This window comes from Chlamydotis macqueenii, unplaced genomic scaffold (assembly GCF_036417535.1).
Source record: "Chlamydotis macqueenii isolate bChlMac1 unplaced genomic scaffold, bChlMac1.mat HAP1_SCAFFOLD_150, whole genome shotgun sequence".
In the NCBI taxonomy this organism is placed as follows: Eukaryota; Metazoa; Chordata; class Aves; order Otidiformes; family Otididae; genus Chlamydotis; species Chlamydotis macqueenii.
Window position 1 is genome coordinate 16834 of NW_028239043.1, and position 22853 is coordinate 39686.

The 22853-nt window shown below is 55.6% G+C and overlaps 1 protein-coding gene across 1 annotated transcript; it reads left to right on the top strand.

Annotated features, from left to right (window-relative positions):
- The first annotated feature begins 18180 nt into the window (after positions 1-18180).
- LOC147596116 (protein NDRG2-like) lies at positions 18181-21316 on the top strand. The gene is made up of 5 exons (XM_086771653.1): positions 18181-18321; positions 19639-19695; positions 20090-20184; positions 21067-21111; positions 21205-21316. Exons 1-5 carry the CDS (start codon positions 18181-18183, stop codon positions 21314-21316), a joined length of 450 nt encoding a protein of 149 aa, XP_086627779.1.
- The last annotated feature ends 1537 nt before the right edge of the window (positions 21317-22853 follow it).

A 22853-nucleotide genomic window follows, 5' to 3' on the forward strand; every position in this document is an offset into this window, starting at 1 on the left:
CTCTTTCCCGCAGAGCTCCGGCGATGCACAACTCGAACCGCGAAAGCCGCAATGAGCTTTGTGCAAGCTGCGCAGAAGAAACAAGGCACTAAACCGGCAAATGTCCAGCTAATCTCCAACGTGAAAAGGCTCAGCAAGGAAAGCTCTTGCTAACAGCCCAGAAGCATTGCGACGCTTCTCTGGATGATTTGCCCACCAACACTTCACATCAGCTCAAGCCGGCTGCCCGGAGGAAAAGAGGCTAGGAAAGATCGTAGCAGGCACGGTTGTTGCTGCACGAGAAGTGCCTGCTCCGGAGGCTTCTTGCGAGCAGCGCTAAAAGCACGCGAACATCGCGTTTCTGTGCTTTCCTGAACAGCTTGCGCTGGGACAGTTACAGCCGTGTTTTGCAAGCTGTCCGGGGTTCTGAGGCACTAAAAGTGCGGATGTGTGGCGACTGTGCAAGACGAGAACCGGCTGCTCTGAAAGCCCTTCCTGCTCGTCACGTACGCTTTCTAGCAGCTCTACGGACACACACGCGTCAGCCTCTTCACTGTCCTACACAGCTAGCACGCTGGCAGTTACCGTCAACTTGGAAGCAGCCGCGCAGAAGGCACTCGCCCTGCAACCGGCGAACAGCGCACATTCGCGGCTACACGCGAGCTGGCCGCACTCGGAGCTTTCGCGGCTCTTCTCTCGCTCTTTCCCGCAGAGCTCCGGCGATGCACAACTCGAACCGCGAAAGCCGCAATGAGCTTTGTGCAAGCTGCGCAGAAGAAACAAGGCACTAAACCGGCAAATGTCCAGCTAATCTCCAACGTGAAAAGGGTCAGCAAGGAAAGCTCTTGCTAACAGCCCAGAAGCATTGCGACGCTTCTCTGGATGATTTGCCCACCAACACTTCACATCAGCTCAAGCCGGCTGCCCGGAGGAAAAGAGGCTAGGAAAGATCGTAGCAGGCACGGTTGTTGCTGCACGAGAAGTGCCTGCTCCGGAGGCTTCTTGCGAGCAGCGCTAAAAGCACGCGAACATCGCGTTTCTGTGCTTTCCTGAACAGCTTGCGCTGGGACAGTTACAGCCGTGTTTTGCAAGCTGTCCGGGGTTCTGAGGCACTAAAAGTGCGGATGTGTGGCGACTGTGCAAGACGAGAACCGGCTGCTCTGAAAGCCCTTCCTGCTCGTCACGTACGCTTTCTAGCAGCTCTACGGACACACACGCGTCAGCCTCTTCACTGTCCTACACAGCTAGCACGCTGGCAGTTACCGTCAACTTGGAAGCAGCCGCGCAGAAGGCACTCGCCCTGCAACCGGCGAACAGCGCACATTCGCGGCTACACGCGAGCTGGCCGCACTCGGAGCTTTCGCGGCTCTTCTCTCGCTCTTTCCCGCAGAGCTCCGGCGATGCACAACTCGAACCGCGAAAGCCGCAATGAGCTTTGTGCAAGCTGCGCAGAAGAAACAAGGCACTAAACCGGCAAATGTCCAGCTAATCTCCAACGTGAAAAGGCTCAGCAAGGAAAGCTCTTGCTAACAGCCCAGAAGCATTGCGACGCTTCTCTGGATGATTTGCCCACCAACACTTCACATCAGCTCAAGCCGGCTGCCCGGAGGAAAAGAGGCTAGGAAAGATCGTAGCAGGCACGGTTGTTGCTGCACGAGAAGTGCCTGCTCCGGAGGCTTCTTGCGAGCAGCGCTAAAAGCACGCGAACATCGCGTTTCTGTGCTTTCCTGAACAGCTTGCGCTGGGACAGTTACAGCCGTGTTTTGCAAGCTGTCCGGGGTTCTGAGGCACTAAAAGTGCGGATGTGTGGCGACTGTGCAAGACGAGAACCGGCTGCTCTGAAAGCCCTTCCTGCTCGTCACGTACGCTTTCTAGCAGCTCTACGGACACACACGCGTCAGCCTCTTCACTGTCCTACACAGCTAGCACGCTGGCAGTTACCGTCAACTTGGAAGCAGCCGCGCAGAAGGCACTCGCCCTGCAACCGGCGAACAGCGCACATTCGCGGCTACACGCGAGCTGGCCGCACTCGGAGCTTTCGCGGCTCTTCTCTCGCTCTTTCCCGCAGAGCTCCGGCGATGCACAACTCGAACCGCGAAAGCCGCAATGAGCTTTGTGCAAGCTGCGCAGAAGAAACAAGGCACTAAACCGGCAAATGTCCAGCTAATCTCCAACGTGAAAAGGGTCAGCAAGGAAAGCTCTTGCTAACAGCCCAGAAGCATTGCGACGCTTCTCTGGATGATTTGCCCACCAACACTTCACATCAGCTCAAGCCGGCTGCCCGGAGGAAAAGAGGCTAGGAAAGATCGTAGCAGGCACGGTTGTTGCTGCACGAGAAGTGCCTGCTCCGGAGGCTTCTTGCGAGCAGCGCTAAAAGCACGCGAACATCGCGTTTCTGTGCTTTCCTGAACAGCTTGCGCTGGGACAGTTACAGCCGTGTTTTGCAAGCTGTCCGGGGTTCTGAGGCACTAAAAGTGCGGATGTGTGGCGACTGTGCAAGACGAGAACCGGCTGCTCTGAAAGCCCTTCCTGCTCGTCACGTACGCTTTCTAGCAGCTCTACGGACACACACGCGTCAGCCTCTTCACTGTCCTACACAGCTAGCACGCTGGCAGTTACCGTCAACTTGGAAGCAGCCGCGCAGAAGGCAGTCGCCCTGCAACCGGCGAACAGCGCACATTCGCGGCTACACGCGAGCTGGCCGCACTCGGAGCTTTCGCGGCTCTTCTCTCGCTCTTTCCCGCAGAGCTCCGGCGATGCACAACTCGAACCGCGAAAGCCGCAATGAGCTTTGTGCAAGCTGCGCAGAAGAAACAAGGCACTAAACCGGCAAATGTCCAGCTAATCTCCAACGTGAAAAGGCTCAGCAAGGAAAGCTCTTGCTAACAGCCCAGAAGCATTGCGACGCTTCTCTGGATGATTTGCCCACCAACACTTCACATCAGCTCAAGCCGGCTGCCCGGAGGAAAAGAGGCTAGGAAAGATCGTAGCAGGCACGGTTGTTGCTGCACGAGAAGTGCCTGCTCCGGAGGCTTCTTGCGAGCAGCGCTAAAAGCACGCGAACATCGCGTTTCTGTGCTTTCCTGAACAGCTTGCGCTGGGACAGTTACAGCCGTGTTTTGCAAGCTGTCCGGGGTTCTGAGGCACTAAAAGTGCGGATGTGTGGCGACTGTGCAAGACGAGAACCGGCTGCTCTGAAAGCCCTTCCTGCTCGTCACGTACGCTTTCTAGCAGCTCTACGGACACACACGCGTCAGCCTCTTCACTGTCCTACACAGCTAGCACGCTGGCAGTTACCGTCAACTTGGAAGCAGCCGCGCAGAAGGCACTCGCCCTGCAACCGGCGAACAGCGCACATTCGCGGCTACACGCGAGCTGGCCGCACTCGGAGCTTTCGCGGCTCTTCTCTCGCTCTTTCCCGCAGAGCTCCGGCGATGCACAACTCGAACCGCGAAAGCCGCAATGAGCTTTGTGCAAGCTGCGCAGAAGAAACAAGGCACTAAACCGGCAAATGTCCAGCTAATCTCCAACGTGAAAAGGCTCAGCAAGGAAAGCTCTTGCTAACAGCCCAGAAGCATTGCGACGCTTCTCTGGATGATTTGCCCACCAACACTTCACATCAGCTCAAGCCGGCTGCCCGGAGGAAAAGAGGCTAGGAAAGATCGTAGCAGGCACGGTTGTTGCTGCACGAGAAGTGCCTGCTCCGGAGGCTTCTTGCGAGCAGCGCTAAAAGCACGCGAACATCGCGTTTCTGTGCTTTCCTGAACAGCTTGCGCTGGGACAGTTACAGCCGTGTTTTGCAAGCTGTCCGGGGTTCTGAGGCACTAAAAGTGCGGATGTGTGGCGACTGTGCAAGACGAGAACCGGCTGCTCTGAAAGCCCTTCCTGCTCGTCACGTACGCTTTCTAGCAGCTCTACGGACACACACGCGTCAGCCTCTTCACTGTCCTACACAGCTAGCACGCTGGCAGTTACCGTCAACTTGGAAGCAGCCGCGCAGAAGGCACTCGCCCTGCAACCGGCGAACAGCGCACATTCGCGGCTACACGCGAGCTGGCCGCACTCGGAGCTTTCGCGGCTCTTCTCTCGCTCTTTCCCGCAGAGCTCCGGCGATGCACAACTCGAACCGCGAAAGCCGCAATGAGCTTTGTGCAAGCTGCGCAGAAGAAACAAGGCACTAAACCGGCAAATGTCCAGCTAATCTCCAACGTGAAAAGGGTCAGCAAGGAAAGCTCTTGCTAACAGCCCAGAAGCATTGCGACGCTTCTCTGGATGATTTGCCCACCAACACTTCACATCAGCTCAAGCCGGCTGCCCGGAGGAAAAGAGGCTAGGAAAGATCGTAGCAGGCACGGTTGTTGCTGCACGAGAAGTGCCTGCTCCGGAGGCTTCTTGCGAGCAGCGCTAAAAGCACGCGAACATCGCGTTTCTGTGCTTTCCTGAACAGCTTGCGCTGGGACAGTTACAGCCGTGTTTTGCAAGCTGTCCGGGGTTCTGAGGCACTAAAAGTGCGGATGTGTGGCGACTGTGCAAGACGAGAACCGGCTGCTCTGAAAGCCCTTCCTGCTCGTCACGTACGCTTTCTAGCAGCTCTACGGACACACACGCGTCAGCCTCTTCACTGTCCTACACAGCTAGCACGCTGGCAGTTACCGTCAACTTGGAAGCAGCCGCGCAGAAGGCACTCGCCCTGCAACCGGCGAACAGCGCACATTCGCGGCTACACGCGAGCTGGCCGCACTCGGAGCTTTCGCGGCTCTTCTCTCGCTCTTTCCCGCAGAGCTTCGGCGATGCACAACTCGAACCGCGAAAGCCGCAATGAGCTTTGTGCAAGCTGCGCAGAAGAAACAAGGCACTAAACCGGCAAATGTCCAGCTAATCTCCAACGTGAAAAGGCTCAGCAAGGAAAGCTCTTGCTAACAGCCCAGAAGCATTGCGACGCTTCTCTGGATGATTTGCCCACCAACACTTCACATCAGCTCAAGCCGGCTGCCCGGAGGAAAAGAGGCTAGGAAAGATCGTAGCAGGCACGGTTGTTGCTGCACGAGAAGTGCCTGCTCCGGAGGCTTCTTGCGAGCAGCGCTAAAAGCACGCGAACATCGCGTTTCTGTGCTTTCCTGAACAGCTTGCGCTGGGACAGTTACAGCCGTGTTTTGCAAGCTGTCCGGGGTTCTGAGGCACTAAAAGTGCGGATGTGTGGCGACTGCCCAAGACGAGAGCCGGCTGCTCTGAAAGCCCTTCCTGCTCTTCACGTACGCTTTCTAGCAGCTCTACGGACACACACGCGTCAGCCTCTTCACTGTCCTACACAGCTAGCACGCTGGCAGTTACCGTCAACTTGGAAGCAGCCGCGGAGAAGGAAGTCAGACAATTACTCCAACACCTGAAATGCCTGCTCTAAAAGTTCTTGCTGCTCCTCACCGACTCTTCCCACCACATCTACAGGCTCAGAAACATTGAGTCTCTGGGCTTTCCTCCACCAGCAGGACTCTGACACTTACCATCACCTAGAGCTGCTGCACAGTGAGAAATAAATCTTAAAAATCACTAACTCAGACGATTGCTTTAACACCAAAAGTGCCACCTCTGAAAGTTTACTGGTGTACATGGTGGCAAAAGTCGGAGTCCTGATTGTCTAGGAAAGAACGGAGCCCCAGTGTTGCTGGGCTTGTAGATGCGGTGGCAAGAGCCACTGAGGGGTTTTCAGAGCTGGCACTTCTGGTGTGGGATCTATCATCCAACGTTCATGATATATAAGAGTGTTTTCACTGGGCGGCCATAAGTACACCGTGGTAAACGTTGGAGTGCTGGTGTTCTAGGAAATCTCGCAGTCCCAATATTTGTGAGCCTGTAGATGCGGTGGCAAGAGCCGGGCAGGAGAAGCAAGAGCTTTCAGAAATGTCACTTCTGGTGTGGGAGCAGTCTTCTGACGTTTGTGATTTTTAAGATTTTTTTCAAAAGGGACTGCTGAGTTGAGGTGATGGTAGACGTCGGAGTCCTGGTGTCCCAGGAAATGCCGGATCCCCAATGTTTGTGAGCCTGTAGATGTGGTGCCTAGAGCTGGTGAGAAGCAGCAAGACATTCCAGAGCTGACACTTCTGGTGTGGGAGCAGCTGTCTGACATTCACCATTTTTAAGCTGTGGTTTAACACTAGGCGGACAGCTCGAGCTGGTGTTAAACGTCGGAGTCCTGGTGGTCTAAGAAATCCCGGAGCCCCAATGTTTCCTGGCCTGTAGATTTTTTTTATGCCTGTAGATCTTTACCACCCTGTCCTGGTGGTCTAGGAAAGCCCGGAGCCCCAGAGTTTGGAGCCTGTATGTGTGGTAGCAAGAGCCGGTGAGGAGCAGCAAGGGTATTCAGAGCTGGTCACCATGTAACAAAAGGTTCAGGATTTTTAAGATTTTTTCCCACTGAGCAGTAGGGACTGTTTCTCACTCCTTACAAATGAGTCCTTCGTCAGGAAAAGAAAAAAAAAACAGACTTCCTCTTCCATTAATTGTTTCTCTAAGCTATATGGGTACATGACTATGTTTTATAACTGTATTCTTGTCCTGTTTCTGGCTAGGATAGAGTTAATATTTACCTGAGCTGGGTGGAGTACTGAAGCTGGTAGCCCCTATGGCTGGGATAGTTAACTAATCAGCTAACTGCTGGGGCTCAGTATGTAAGTGAGGAGGGTGGTGAAAGGAGCCTCCTGCTACGTGGAAGAAACTAGGTGTGGAGATTTGTTGTAAGCCATTATACTATATTTGTATTGCATCACTGTTTTGTTTTCTTCTGTCATTACTGTTAAATTTACTTTTTGTTCAATCTCAACCCACGGGTTTGGTTTTTTTCCTGGTTTTCTTTTGTTTACCAAATCTCCCCCTGTTCTCTTGGAGAGTGGGGGGGGAGTGAGAGAGAGACTGCGTAGTCTGGTCCCGATCGGGGCTGAACTACAACAATTCTTTAAGAGCATACATATATAGTTGTGATTAACTTATTGTCCCCTATATCAATCCCCCCTTTTTATCACACTAAGTAAATTCTTTTACTTAAACAGTTTCCCTGAATGATATGAAGCATCATACATGGTTTTGTTAGTGGGGGGGGGGCCTAAGGTGGTAGCTTCTGTAGGAAACTGCTAGAAGTCGCTCCCCTTTGTTCAGTGGACTCGGCCGGGCCTAGAGCGGACCCGCTGCTGGCCAAGGCCAAGCCAATTGGTAGCAGAATGTCCCATGATAATGCCTCTGTGATAACGTATTCAAATAGGGGAAAACAGAAAAAAAAAAAAAAGGGAGAGATGTGAAGCAGCTGAGCGGGGGGCAGAGGCACAGAGGGGGAGGCGCAGGCCTTATGGGCCTTGCAGGCCTCACCCTCTGGCCTCTCGCCAAGCGGCTGACTGGGCCCGAATTGGTCCGGCCCGGCTGCAGGAAGTGGAGAGGAGAGGAGAAGTGAATAAGATGTAAAAAGGATCCTGAGAGACATCTACCAGCCTGTTGTGAGGAACGGCTGCAGATGCCCAGGTCAGTTCAGAAGGAGTGGGAGGAGTAATGCGGCTCCTGGCCAAGATTCCCCTGCAGCCTGTGGTGACGACCATGGTGGAGCAGGTTGTCCCCCTGCAGCCCATGGAGGTCCACGGAGGGGCAGAGATCCACTTGGAGCCCGTGAAGGATCCTGTACTGGGGGAGGTGGATGCCTGAAGGCAGCTGTGGCCCATGGAGGGCCCGCTGGGACAGCCGTTCTGGAGAGACTGCACCCCGTGGAAGAGATGACCCATGCCGGAGCAGTTTCAGGAAGGACTGTGGCGTACGGGTGGGACCCCACAACAGAGCAGGGGAGGAATGCGAGTTCTTCCCCCAACCATGAAGCAGCAGTGTAAAACAACGCGTGATGAACTGACCGCAATCCCCATTCCCTCTTCCCCCTCCTGTGCCACTCGGGGGGGGGAAGGTAGTAGAGATAATGTTAAGCTTGGGAAGAGGGAGGGGTGGAGGGAGGTTATCTTGTTCTCTGTCTCATTATCTTGCTGTTTGTAGTAATAAATGAATAGTTTTCCCCAAGTCGAGTCTGTTTTGCCCGTGATGGTAACTTTAAGGATTTCTCCCTGTCCTTATCTCAAACCTCGAGCCGTTTTTCCTTACGTTATCTCCCCCTGTTCTCTCGGAGGGTGGGAGGAGTGAGAGAGAGACTGCGTAGTCTGGTCCTGATCGGGGCTGAACTACGACAGTGTTACTTTCTTAAACATTCTCCAAACCCATAGGTACAGCACAATAGTTAATAGTAATAAAACTCCTAAGCTAATCAATAAGATCACAACGGGGCGCACCATAGTATTAAGGATCCCTGTTGCCTCTGTCCCAGCCCCACTCATGCCCTGAGTACATTTCCATTTTGTGCATAACCACAGTGGCCAAGTTTAAGCCCGACCGTTTAAAAGGTGGTCCCATGCTTCCTGTAAACCCAAGGGAGGCGTGAGACCACGGCCATTTGGTGTCCTTTTGATTACAAGTTGGTGGTAAGATGCAGGAAAATATTGTAAGCCCAACCACAATTCCAATTAAACAATTGGTCATTTTAGGATTTAGTTGGTCTAGTGGATTAGTACAGCTACTTCTGTAGATAATGTACTGCCTTTGGTGACCTGCTAAAATGGGTTTTATATTTCCTATAATAAAATGACAAATAAGATATAAACTGCACCGATGACAGATTTGGGCGAGATTAGTTACTGGCCGGTCCCGGTTTCTTTGTCCGGTATCGTTTGCTGTGGTGTCCCTCCGGTTCACTACTGCACTGTTCCCGCCCTTATCCGTTCGAACGAGTTTAAGTCTCAAGTCTTCATTGTTGTCTGGAGTTACTTTCCACAAGGTTGCAGAGGCTCTCTTGATCCGAGTATGGTGTATCCAGGAGTTCTGTCCCTTTACCTTAATTGCCGTGTAGGTGGTGAGGAGGACTTGAAAAGGTCCGGCCCACTGTGGTTCCAGAGTTTTTTCTGTAAGAGATTTAACATATACATAGTCCCCTGGTTGTATATCGTGAACAGGCCCATCCAGACCCCTACGACGTGTTCCCATTGCATGTTTTTCAATTCTTTTTAATTGTTTGTTTAGTGCCACCATATAGGAGGTCATTATTTCTTCACCAATTTGTGAAGACGTTCCCTTTTGTACCCCATAGGGTCGTCCATATAGAATTTCGAATGGACTAAGCCCTTCTCTTGCTCTTGGTCTGGTTCGTATTCGTATAAGAGCTAATGGTAAAGTTAGATTAGTTTCCTGACCCAACTTGACAATCTGTTGTTTGATTGGGTGATTCATTTTCTCCACCTGGCCACTTGATTGTGGTCGGTAAGAGGTATGTAATTGCCACTCTATCCCTAGATGGTGGCTAATTGCTTGTACTATTCTGGACACAAAATGTGGTCCTCTATCCGAGGGCATTACTGCTGGGACTCCAAACCTAGGTACTATTTCCTGGAGCAGTATTTTGGTTACTTCCCAGGCTTTAGCAGTTCCGCACGGGAAAGCTTCTGGCCAGCCTGAAAAGGTATCCGTAAGTACTAATAAGTATCGATACCCCCCTTTTCTAGGGAGTTCTGAGAAATCAATCTGCCAACGTTGTCCCGGACCATTCCCCTTTCCGATTTTTTCAAGTTTCGGCCCTTTTACAACTTTAGGATTAGTCTGGAGACAAAGATCACATTGTTGAGTTACTTGTCTAGCGGTAGTGTCTAAGTTTCACGCTATTATGTTCCTGATGAGATCTTTATATAGGGCTTCTGCCCCCGCCTCCCCCCAGTGTCTTTTTCTATGTTCTTCTCGGACTACTGACGATATCATGTAGGAGGGAATTACTACCCTCCCGTGTGAGGGGTAGTAATTGGCCCACCCTTCCTCATTATATGACCCCTTTAGATCATTAATAAGTTTGCCGACTTCCTTTGTGTATTCTGGTTTACCTTCTAGAAATACCTGTCCATCAGGTATTAGCGCACCCTCTACCTTGATTGTTTCTCTAGCTGCTTGTTTTGCTTCCCTATCTGCCAGCTCATTTCCTCTTTCCAATTCTGTGCTCACTTTCTGGTGTGCTTTAATATGCATAATTGCCACCTTTTTGGGAAGCTGGACTGCATTCAGGATTTTCAAAATCCCTTCTGCGTGTTTGATGGTTTTTCCATGAGAATTTAACAGTCCTCTTGCCTTCCATATTGCTCCATGGGCATGTACCACCCCAAAGGCATATTTAGGGTCAGTCCAAATGTTTACAGTCCTTCCCTGGGCTCTCTCCAGGGCTCAGGTAAGGGCTATGATCTCGGCCTTTTGGGTTGAGACATCGGCTGATAGTGGCCTGGACTCTATCACCTTTTCAAAAGTGGTAACAGCATATCCGGAATGTCGCCTTCCATTTAACATATAGCTGCTTCCATCGGTGAACCAATGTTCGGCTCCATCGACAGGGACATCTTTAAGATCCGTTCGACTAGAATACATGGTTTCAATTGTTTCCACGCAGTCATGACTCACCGGCTCCCCGATGTTCCCATCAAGGAATGAGGCCGGATTGATGATGTTTGTGGTCACGATTTCAACATCATCCTGTTCAACCATTATAGCTTGATATTTCAGGAACCTTTGTGGGGAAAGCCAATGCCCTCCTTTTGCTTCAAGGACCGCAGATACAGTCTGGGAAACTAGGACAGTCATTTTCTGGCCTAGAGTGAACTTTCAGGCTTCTTGAATGTTTAGAATGACAGCTGCTACTGCTCTCAGACAGCTGGGCCACTGTCGTAGTTCAGCCCCGATCGGGACCAGACTACACAGTCTCTCTCTCGCTCCCCCCACCCTCCGAGAGAATAGGAGGAGATGATATAAGAAAAACGGCTCGAGGTTTGAGATAAGGACGGGAAGAAATTTGTAAAGTTACCGTTACAGGCAAAACAGACTCGACTTGGGGAAAAACACTCATTTATTTCTAAAACTAGCAGGAGAATGAGACAGGGAACAAGATAACCTCCCCCCACCCCTCCCTCTTCCCGGGCTTAACATTATCTCTACTACCTTCCCCTCCCGAGCGGCATGGAGGGGGGGGTCGGGGGCGGTGGGGGGGGGAATGGGGGTCGCAGTCAGTTCATCACGCGTTGTTTTACGCCTCTGTGTCATCGTTGGGGGAAGAACTCCTTGCATTCCTCCTCTGCTCCAGCGTGGGGTCCCTCCCACGGGCCACAGTCCTTCGTGAAACTGCTCCGGCGTGGGTCATCTCTTCCACGGGGTGCAGTCCTGCGAGCGACGGAGGAACGTACGACAAAAGACTCAATATGAGTAATAAGCGTAGTTCGATTTATTAGTCCCGGGTGCACATATTTATATTGCTAAGATAAAATATGCCTACTAGTCATTGCGTGATTGGCTTAAGCTCTAATAGTTACATTTGCATATCCTTCCTACTTGCAGTTAGCTAATCTGGAAAGTCCCGTTAACCTGAAAGTCCCGTACTTTTCATGTTTTCACTTTCTCAGAGTTGTTTACGATCTTCTTCAAGGTTGCTTCGTTTACTTTCTCACAGGAAGCTTCATTACTTTCTCACAGGCGGCCTCATTATTTTCTCACAGGTGGCTTCAGTACTTTCTTACAGGCGGCTTCATTACTTTCTCACAAGCGGCTTCAGTGATGTCCTTGAGGCCTGCTGCTCACAAACATAACAATTCCATTCGGTCTGGATTGTTCACTAAGTGTCCCTGATACTCCAGGTATCCAACAAATCCCCCTTTTTGTTTTGAACAATCCAGACCCACTTATGCGCTAATAACAAAAAATCAATGGCTGCTAGATTCTGCAAAAATATCATGACGCATACTATCCATGTCTTCTAATAATCCTGATAACATGCTAGAGGTTAAATTCATTTGCTTTTGTGCCCAACAAGCTAATTTATTTAAGTTAGCTAAAGCTTTTGCAGTTGCTGCCCAAGGAACAAATAAAGATAATGCTATCCGCTCAGCTGTACCCAACAGGGTTAAATTGCCGTCACAATGGGGAGTCAATACTTTTAGCGATCTTCTTGCTCGAGTGTGATTCCGTAATGTTCTCATAGGTGGAGCAAACATTATCAATTTTCCAAAATAACATGGTCCTCCTATGGCTCTTTTTGGTACTCCTGACCTTATTTTACTACAATATCAACTAGGTTCATGTAGGCCTCTACTGAATCTCCCTTTTCTTCTTTTTTTTTTTTTTTTTTTTTTTTTATGAGCCAGATTGTCTGTATTGAGTTGTTAATCATTTTTTGCAAGCATGGTATGTTATGCCTAGTATGATGCCTAGTATCATAATTCCGATTTTAACCAAGGACAGCAACCACCCAGTTATGCCACACACAAGCTTAGTTAATAAAATTACTGATCACATGTTTATGCATATTCATGATTACAAAGCAAAGCTAAGTTTCAGTACCTTCTAGTAATTTTCTACTATAACATTTTTCTACTATTATGGATATAACAACTCCAGTAACTTTCTTATCTACAAGAGCAATGACTAGTTTTCTGCAGGCCTCTGTTGAAACAAGCCATAAATTCTGCTAACAATGTTTTGTATCTTAAAGCTTCCCTTCTCATTCCATGGCTTTCTTCCTGAGAGCATGATTGCATTCCTCCCCCAAGGTCGGTGTGCTTTCACTGATACCATACTGGCTCAGCGAAATACCACATCTCCCCCTTCTTTGTTTAGGAGAAGAGGCTTGTTTCAACGCTTTATCTATTAAAGTTTGCACACATTTTAAGACACAGAATTATAGATCAAAATACATATATAAAAGGAATGAATAAGCATCCTACAGCTATTAGTAACAAGCTTTTATCAAGTCACCAAAAGATGTCTGAATATATCAAAACCATCACTTTGTTGCTGGTTTTGTACTCCTTTTTGCAAGTTTTGAATACTTTTGTGAATAGATTCCGAATGATCAGACAGATTCATGCAGCAAAGCCCATCAAAATCCTGACAACCATGATTTTGTGCTAATAATAAAAAAAATCTATTGCTGATCTATTCTGTTACTAACCCAACTATGCCAAAGACACCGCTGAGCAAGAGGATGTTTATCAGCCGGGTCAGAGCAGAGAAGGGAGGCAGGCGCAGCACCTTCAGGGCGTCCCCTGTTGTAAATAAAGTGTGCTCTGGGTCTGTCCTCTCCCCTTCGCTCCGAGCCACCTCTGTTTATACCCTCAGCAGATTCAGTGAAAGAGTCCTGACTAGGTGTTGCTGCATGCGTGGCCAGCGCATACAACAAGGCCTGACTAGACGTTGCTGCATGCGTGGCCAGCGCATGCAACAAGGCCCGTCAAATATGTGCTCTGCGGGCTAACAGCGGTTCTGTTTTGTAAAGTAGCATAGTATATAGAATCTACATCAGTTAACAGCGTTGATACTGCCGATACAGTTGTATTTATTTGCTTAGCAAGCCAACAGTCCAATTTATTTAGCATAGTTAATGCCTAGGCACTTGCCACACCAGGTGTAAAGACTGAAGCAGCAATAATTTTACTTAGTTTCCAAAACTCTGTATTATCTTGGCAACCAGATTCAATGCTATGTATGCTTCGTTTAGGTCTTTTATGCTGTCTGGATTTTGATATGTGCTCGCATGATTACGTCATGCTGTGTCGTTGCAATGTATAGATCTTAAAGCATTTACAATCATTACCCCTCTAGAAACATTAGCTCTTGAATAGTTAAAAAGAAATAGAAGTCCATCTTTACTGATCCCAAAAAGTTCCATCTTTTGTAGTTTTAGCACTCAGCACTTGTGGTTGCTGCTGTTTTACACAGAGTTGCCGTCCTACCGGTATCTGGCAGGTCAACCAAACATGTTCTGAAATACCCGCAGATGATACAGACAGGGATCCACTTGTTTACTGCTCCTGTAAAGACATAAGCGTATCCCTTCCCCCATGTTATAAGAGGGAACGGTCCTTCCACTTATACAAAGCTCGACTCAGACAGGAGTATCTGTTAACCATGTCAGGGGCGGGGGGGTGGGGGCGCCTGGCGGCGGCTGTGGCCCAGACATATAAGAGGAAAGAAAACTAAAACCTGAGGTTTAAGACAAGAATAGGGAGGGATCCTTAAAGCCACCGCTACAGGCAAAACAGACCATCACTAAAACCAAAGCAGGATAAGGAAAAAGGGAACAAGACAACCTCCCCCCACCCCTCCCTCTTCCCAGGCTTAACACCATCTCCACCTCCCTCCCCTGCCCCCTTAGCGGGACAGGGATGGGGGGCGGGGGGGGGGAAAGAGGGAATGGGGGTTACAGACAGTTAATCACGCGCCGCTTTATTGATATCAACGGTTTAACGGCTGCACCTACAGCAGCAGCCATGACTGTAGCCTTTTCTTGTTCTAACATTCGCTCAGCAGCTTCCAGCAGTTGCCCTGTACTAGATCCTTTTGGCAGCACACTGAGGGCTCTCTTAGTTTTTTGGGTTTGTTTTTTGTTTTTTGTTTTTTTTTGATTAGCATTATTAAAGGCAAGCATATCTAAGAACTTTGCTTTCATGTCATCATCCAGATCAGGGTGAGCCATAATTGCAGTGTGCAACCGATCAATAAATTTCCCATATGGTTCTGTGGGACCTTGTCTTCTTGATGTAAAGGCAGGTCCAGACTTTTCATCGTGCACCCTAGCAAGCGCTCTATAAGCCAAATCTTGGCCCAGTTGTAACACTTTGGTAGCAAATTGCGCTTGCCAATCAGATCGTGTGTAGTGTCCCGCTCCCATCAGCATTTGAGTTTGCACCCCGAATAATGGATCACCCTGTTGTCGAGGCGTTGCAGCTGCCCTATCACAAGCAGCCTGCCAGTACTGAAAGAACTGCAGCTGCTGCGACCTGGACAATCATTCTAATATCATAAGGAGCTAACAACTGTGATGAAAAAATATGCTGCAACACAGATTGAGCATATGATGATTTTAGCCCATACTGAGTAACTGCACTTTTAGCTTCCTTCAATATTTTCCAGTCTAATGCTTTCCACACACTTTTCCCAGTATTATCAGTCACAACTGGAAATGCCATAGGAAAAGGCTCTCCTTCTATCAAAGCATCTCGAATCACCTCTTTCCACTGCACTATCGGATTCAAAACCCCGGCCCCTCCCGCCGGCGTCCCTTGCAAAGGTGCAAAAAGACTGATCTCACCCGATGCTCCGTTCGGAATGAATAGGTTGGATGCTGACAGGTCTCGATGCGGCACAGGCGAAGGAGTTGACAAGTTTCCCAGTGACACTTCTAGGCGAATCTCTAGGGCTTCCAGTCTTTTTAGCGTCTCTTCCAGCTGTGCGTCCTTGGAGCCAGATGAATGTTCATCCCCCTCCTCCTCACGCCGTGGTGGCAGGGAAGAAGGTGGTAACGGGGGATAAACCAGAGCTGTTGGTGCCGGCGAAAAGGCTCGTGACTCTGAGTCTGCACTGGCGCAGCGTGGCGGGGTGCCTGGCGGTGGTACGTCTGATGGTGGTGAAAAGCCTTTGGCAGTTTTTCCCTCTGGTGCCCGCATATCTATAGTTATAGGGGCTGTGGCTGCAGTTCCTGGAGTCCTTGCTGGGGCTCGAACCCCCCCACCCTCAGCACGAGCCGGGGCGGCGGCAGGGCTCGTTAAACCCGAGAACAGCATGCTGGTAGTGGAGGTGGACCCGTCGGCTGGAGTTAAGGCCGCAAAAGCAGATGCAGCAACTGAACGCTCGGCTTTCATGCTTATCAATGTTTCGTTCATTAGCTTCCACACGGTGGAGATCCCTTACTTATTTCATCCCACAGCTTTTTTCCTATCTTTTCCTGTGTCGGGAGTTCAAAAGGATCATCAACTGTGGGGATTAATTCCCTTTTCTTTGCCCACTGCAGCAAAGCTTCTAGGACGGCCGAGTCATAACTCAGTCCTCTCATAGAGAGCATAATAATTCTAGGGCTACCTCCTTTTCCATTATTGCCGGCAGTTTCACAATTGGTGCTCCCTGATTAAGGCACCCCTTCTACTCCCTGATTAAGTACTCACTATTGGTGCTCCCTGATTAAGGCACCCCTTTTTTGCAGCTTGTCCTGTAGCCCCACATTAACCCCCAGTTGCACCCATTAACCCCCAGTTGACCCCCATTGACCCCTGTTAACCCCCATTAACCCCCAGTTGACCCCCATTAACCCCCAGTGACCCCCAGTAACACCTGGTTGCCCCCATTAACACCCAGTTGACCCCCATTAACCCCCAGTTGACCCCCCGTTGACCCCATTAACCCCCCGTTGACCCCCATTAACCCCCGTTGACCCCATTAACCCCCAGTTGACCCCCATTAACCCCCAGTTGACCCCCATTAAACCCCAGTTGACCCCCCGTTGACCCCCATTAACCCCCAGTTGACCCCCATTAAACCCCAGTTGACCCCCCGTTGACCCCCATTAACCCCCAGTTGACCCCCATTAACCCCCAGTTGACCCCACTGACCCCCATTAACCCCCAGTTGACCCCCTGTTGACCCCCATTAACCCCCAGTTGCCCCCATTGACCCCCAGTTGCTTCCCATTAACCCCCAGTTGCCCCCATTAACCCCCAGTTGCCCCCCATAAGCCCCCCATTGACCCCCATTAACCCCCAGTTGACCCCCATTAACCCCCAGTTGACCCGTGACCCCCATTAACCCCCAGTTGCCCCCATTAACCCCCAGTTGACCCCCTGTTGACCCCCATTAACCCCCAGTTGCCCCCATTGACCCCCAGTTGCCCCCATTGACCCCCAGTTTCCCCCATTAACCCCCAGTTGCCCCCCATAAGCCCCCCGTTGACCCCCATTAACCCCCAGTTGACCCCCATTAACCCCCCGTTGACCCCACTGACCCCCATTAACCCCCAGTTGCCCCCCACTAACCCCCAGTTGACCCCCATTAACCCCCAGTTGCCTCCATTAACCCCCAGTTGACCCCACTGACCCCCATTAACCCCCAGTTGCCCCCCACTAACCCCCAGTTGCCCCCATTAACCCCCAGTTGACCCTGTCGTCTCTCTGTTGACCCCCCCACCCCTCCCCCCCCCCAGTTGACCCCCCGCCCCCCCGTCCCCCCACCTCGACCGCCATCACATCGCAGCGTCACCCTACGCACCCCTCCCCCCCTCCAACCGCCATCGCTTCACCTCATTGGTCCCCTCGCCCGCCCTCCCCCCACCTCGACCCCCGATTGACCCCTTGCCCCTCCCCCCGTCGCCCCTCCCCCCCCCGCCCCCCGCCCCTCCCCCGCTGGTACCAGTACCCCTCCCTGGAGCAACTGGCCGAAATCGTCCCCTGCGTCCTCCGGCACCTCAAGTGAGTGGGCGGGGGGGCGCCCCACGGCGCTGTGGGGCGGGGAGGGGGCCCCTGACCCGTAGCGGGACGGGACGGGGGGGCGAGGTCAGCACCGGCCTGACCCCGCCCACCCCCCCAGCATCGCCAGCGTCGTGGGCATTGGGGTGGGCGCCGGCGCCTTCGTCCTGGCTAAATTTGGGGTGAGATGTGGGGCGGGGCGTCGGGCGGGGCGTGGGGCAGGGCGGGGGGCAGATTTGGGGGGAATGCAGGGCTGCGGGAATCTCGGGGGAGGTTCTGTGGGGCTGGGGGGGGTCGCTATGGGGCTGGGGGGGTCGCTATGGGGCTGGGGGGCGTGGCTGTGGGGCTGGGGGGGTCGCTATGGGGCGGGGGGGTCGCTATGGGGCAGGGGGGCATGGCTGTGGGGCTGGGGGGTCGCTATGGGGCTGGGGGGTCGCTATGGGGCAGAGGGGCATGGCCGTGGGGCGCTATGGGGCTGGAGGAGGTTAGTGGGGTCTCTGGGCACTTGTGGGTCGCTGGGGGGTTGGGGGCTCGGCTATGGGGCTGGGGGGTCGCTATGGGGCTGGGGGGGTCGCTATGGGGCGGGGGGGCATGGCCGTGGGGCGCTATGGGGCTGGAGGAGGTTAGTGGGGTCTCTGGGCACTTGTGGGTCGCTGGGGGGTTGGGGGCTCGGCTGTGGGGCTGGGGGGTCACTATGGGACAGGGGGGCGTCGCTATGGGGCTGGGGAGTCGCTATGGGGCTGGGGGGTCGCTATGGGGCTGGGGGGGCATGGCCGTGGGGCGCTATGGGGCTGGAGGAGGTTAGTGGGGTCTCTTGGTTGGGTACTTGTGGGTCGCTGATGGGGCTGGGGGGTCGCTATGGGGCTGGGGGGTCGCTATGGGGTGGGAGGGCGTGGCCGTGGGGCGCTATGGGTCTGGCCCCGCCCCACAGCTGCTGCACCCCGAGGCGGTGGAGGGGCTGGTGCTGATCAACATCAACCCCCGCGCCAAGGGCTGGGTGGATTGGGTGGCGCACAAGGTGGGCGGGGCCGGCGGGTGGGGAGGGCCATGGGGAGAGGGGTGGGGCAGAAGGGGGCGGGGTTTGGGGGGGTTCCCTGCTGCTGGCCCCGCGGCGCTGTGGGTCGCTTGGGGTCGCGTGTGGCTCACTGTGGGTCCCTATGGGTCGCCGTGGGTCGCTGTGGGTGGCGGTGGGCGGCCGTGGGTCACTGTGGGTCCCTACGGTGTCTGTGGGTGGCTGTGGGTTGCTGCGGGTCCCTACGGTGTTGGTGGGCGGCTGTGGGTCGCTGTGGGTCCCTACGGTAGCTGTGGGTCGCTGTGGGTCGCTGCGGGTCCCTACGGTGTCTGTGGTCGCTGTGGGTTGCTGTGGGTCCCTACGGTAGCTGTGGGTCGCTGTGGGTCGCTGTGGGTCCCTACGGTGTCTGTGGGTCGCCGTGGGTCGCTGCGGGTCCCTACGGTGTCTGTGGGTCGCCGTGGGTCGTGGTGGGTCCCTACGGTCGCTGTGGGTCGCTGTGGGTCCCTACGGTGTCTGTGGGTCGCTGTGGGTCCCTACGGTGTCTGTGGGTCGCCGTGGTCGCTGTGGGCCGCTGTGGGTCCCTACGGTGTCTGTGGGTCGCTGTGGGTCGCTGTGGGTCACGGTGGGTCCCTACGGTGTCTGTGGGTCGCTGTGGGTCGCTGTGGTGTCTGTGGCTCGCTGTGGGTCGCTGTGGGTCACTGTGGGTCACTGTGGTGTCTGTGGGTCGCTGTGGGTCGCTGTGGGTCGCTGTGGGTCCCTACGGTGTCTGTGGGTCGCCGTGGGTCGCTGTGGGCCGCTGTGGGTCCCTACGGTGTCTGTGGGTCGCTGTGGGTCGCTGTGGGTCACGGTGGGTCCCTACGGTGTCTGTGGGTCGCTGTGGGTCGCTGTGGTGTCTGTGGGTCGCTGTGGGTCGCTGTGGGTCACTGTGGGTCCACTGTGGTGTCTGTGGGTCGCTGTGGGTCGCTGTGGTGTCTGTGGGTCGCTGTGGGTCGCTGTGGGTCACTGTGGGTCACTGTGGTGTCTGTGGGTTGCTGTGGGTCGCTGTGGGTTGCTGTGGGTCCCTACGGTGTCTGTGGGTCGCTGTGGGTCGCTGTGGGTCGCTGTGGGTCCCTACGGTGTCTGTGGGTCGCTGTGGGTCCCTACCGTGTCTGTGGGTGTCTGTGGGTCGCCGTGGGTCACTGCGGGTCGCTGTGGGTCCCTACGGTGTCTGTGGGGTCGCTGTGGGTCGCTGTGGTCGCGGTGGCTCCCTACGGTGTCTGTGGGTGCCGGTGGATCGCGGTGGGTCGCCGTGGGTCGCCGTGGGTCCCACGGGTGCCCCCCCAGCTGTCGGGCCTGACGTCCTCCAGCAGCGAGCTCATCCTGGCGCACCTCTTCACGCAGGTCGGGCGGGGGGGCACTTGGGGGTCCCGTGGGGGGCCACTTGTGGGTCCGGGGGGCGCTTGGGGGTCTGGGGAGGGCCACTTGTGGGTCCTGGGGGTCAGTTTTGGGGCCCTCAAGGGGCACTTGGGGGGCCTGTGGGGGGCACTTGGGGGGCCCAGAGTCCACCTGGAGGCCCCAAGGGCCACTTGTGGGTCGGGGGGGGCACTTACGGGTCAGGGAGCTCAGTTAAGGGTTGGGGGAGGGTCACTTGTGGGTCACAGGGTGGGGGCGGGGTGGGGGCGGGGCTGTGACATGGGGGCGGGGCAGGGGCGGGGCGGGGGCGGGCTGTGACATGGGGCGTGGCAGGGGCGGGGCAGGGGCGGGGCGGGGGCGGGCTGTGACGCGCGGGCCGCAGGAGGAGCTGGCGGCCGCCCCTCCCCCGGTGCAGCAGGCCCGGCGGCGGCTGGGGGCGGCGCCCAACGCCCCCCTGCTCTGGGCCATGTACAACAGGTACTGGGCAAACTGGGGGCGCTGCGGCGGGGCTGCGGGCACTGGGACTGCCCTCGGAGCACTGGGATCGAGCTGGGATTGAACTGGGAGGGAACTGGGAGGGCTGGAATGGAACTGGGGGGACTGGTGGGGACTGGGAGGGGACTGGGAGGGACTGGGAGGGGACTGGGACTGGGCTAGGAGGACTGGGACTGAACTGGATTGAAACCGGGGCGGACTGGGAGGGAACTGGGGGGGCTGGGAGGGGCTGGGAGGGACTGGGATTGGGCTAGGAGGACTGGCATCGAACTGGGATTGAACTGGGATTGAACCGGGGGGGACTGGGAGGGAACTGGGGGGGGACTGGGACTGGGCTAGGAGCACTGGGATTGAACCGGGGGGGGGACTGGGGGGGACTGGGGGGGGACTGGCAGGGGACTGCGAGGGGACTGGGGGGGACTGCGAGGGGACTGGGGGGACTGGGATTGAACTGGGATTGAACCGGGGGGGATTGGGAGGGAACTGGGAGGGACTGGGACTGGGCTAGGAGGACTGGGACTGAACTGGGATTGAACCGGGGGGGACTGGGATCGAACTGGGGGGGCTGGGAGGGACTGGAGGGGACTGGGGGGGGTCTGGGATGGGATTTGGGGGCACTGGGATCGACTGGGATGGAGTGGGAGGGTACTGGGGAAACTGGGATCAAACTGGGAGGAATTGGAATTGAACTGGGATGGAGCTGGGGGGGTACCGGGGGGCTGGGAGGGACTGGGAGCAACTGGGATTGAGCTGAGGGGAACTGGAAGGGAACTGGGAGGGACTGGGAGAGAACTGGGGAGAAAACAGGGGGAACTGGGATCAAACTGGGAGGCACTAGGATGAACTGGGACACCCCCCTTGCAGCCGCGGGGACCTGGGCCTGCAGCGCAGCGGGGCCAACAGCCTGCGGTGAGTGACCCCTGACCCCTGACCCCACGTGACCCCCGTGACCCCACGTGACCCCCGTGACCCCCCCGCGACCCCTGACCTTTGCCCCCCCAGCTGCCCGGTGCTGCTGGTGGTGGGCGACAACTCCCCCCACAAGGACGCCATGGTGAGTGACGTCACTGGTGATGTCACTGGGCCTCCTGTGATGTCACCGGGCCTCCTCTGAGGTCACATGACACCCCCCATGGGGTCACACAGGGTCAGAGGTCATGGGGTCAGAGGTCATGGGGTCACAGAGGGTCAGAGGTCACAGGGGCTCAGAGGACTGCTGGGGGGGGGGGGACCGGGCCTTACCGGGGTCGCGAGGTCAGAGGTCAGCCAGGGGTCAGAGTCACCGGGGAGGGGTCGGAGGTCACAGCCCACCCGCGCAGCCGGCCAAGCTCACCGAGGCCTTCAAGTACTTCCTGCAGGGCATGGGCTACCGTGAGTACCGCCTAACGAGCCACCGCTAATTAACACTCCTGGGGGGGTAATTAGCGCTCGGGGCGGGTAATTAAGCCGCTCTGCATAATTAATTACCGCCGGGGTGGGGGGCTCGTTTGCGTGCTGGAAGGGGAAAACTCAGCTGAGGTGGGGGAGTTAATTACACCGGGGGGGGGGTAATTAGCGGTGCAATTAATTAACCTGGACCTGGGGGGAGTAATTAGCTGCTGTGAGGCAGGAATTAATTGACCTGAGGCTTAATTAACGCTCCTCAGTTCTAATTAACATCACCTCCCCCTCCACCCAGGGCAATTAAATGCAGTTCCAGGAGGGGGGGGGCGTGGCCTGGGGCAGGGGGCGTGGCCCGGGAGGGAGGAGGGGGCGTGGCCCGGAGGGAGGAGGGGGCGTGGCCCGGAGGGAGGAGGGGGCGTGGCCCGGGAGGGAGGAGGGGGCGTGGCCCGGGAGGGAGGAGGGGGCGTGGCCCGGGAGGGAGGAGGGGGCGTGGCCCGGGAGGGAGGTAGGGGGCGTGGCCCGGGAGGGAGGAGGGGGCGTGGCCCGGGAGGGAGGAGGGGGCGTGGCCCGGGAGGGAGGAGGGGGCGTGCCCGGGAGGGAGGAGGGGGCGTGGCCCGGGGCACCACCTGGCGCCCGGGGGAGGCGTGGCCGGGGTGGGAGGGAGGGGGGTGGGCGTGGCCGGGGAGGGGAGGGGCGGGGCGCGGCCCTGGGCCCCCCCCTCCCCGCAGTGGCGGCGGCGGCCATGACGCGGCTGTCGCGCTCCCGCACCGCCTCGCTCTCCAGCGCGGCCTCGGGGGACGGGGGGCGGGGCCGCAGCCTGTCCCGCGGCAGCCTGGGGGGGGGGGGGGGGCGCCCCCCTGCCCCCTGAGAAACCCCCCCGGGACCGCGCTCCATCCCCCCAAATCCCCCCCCACCCCCCATCCGGGACCCCCCCTAAAATCCCACACCCAGGACCCCTAGACCCCCTAAGCACCCCCCCCGGCAATGCCCCGAAATGGTTTGAGGCCCCCCCCCCAAATTCCCCCCCCCCCGGGACCCCAACCCCCCCCCGGGATCACCCTAGAACGGTTTGGGACCCCCCCCCCCCCCCCTCAAAGCCCCCCCACCCCCCTAAAATCCCCCACCCCGGACCCCAAACCCCCCACCCTCCCCCCAAGAACCCCTCTGACCCCCCCCAAACCCTTTGGGACTCCGTCCCCCAAGCACCCCCCCCCCATACCCCCGACCCCCCCATCCCGGGACCCCCAACCCCGCCCCCCCCGGGATCC

Coding starts and splice junctions, on each gene's coding strand:
- LOC147596116 (XM_086771653.1), top strand. CDS start 18,181: ATGGGGTGGGAGGGCGTGGCCGTGGGGCGCTATGGGTCTGGCCCCGCC. Junction 20,185..21,066: donor CTCTGGGCCATGTACAACAG/GTACTGGGCAAA, acceptor CCCCCCTTGCAG/CCGCGGGGACCTGGGCCTGC. Junction 21,112..21,204: donor AGCGGGGCCAACAGCCTGCG/GTGAGTGACCCC, acceptor TTGCCCCCCCAG/CTGCCCGGTGCTGCTGGTGG.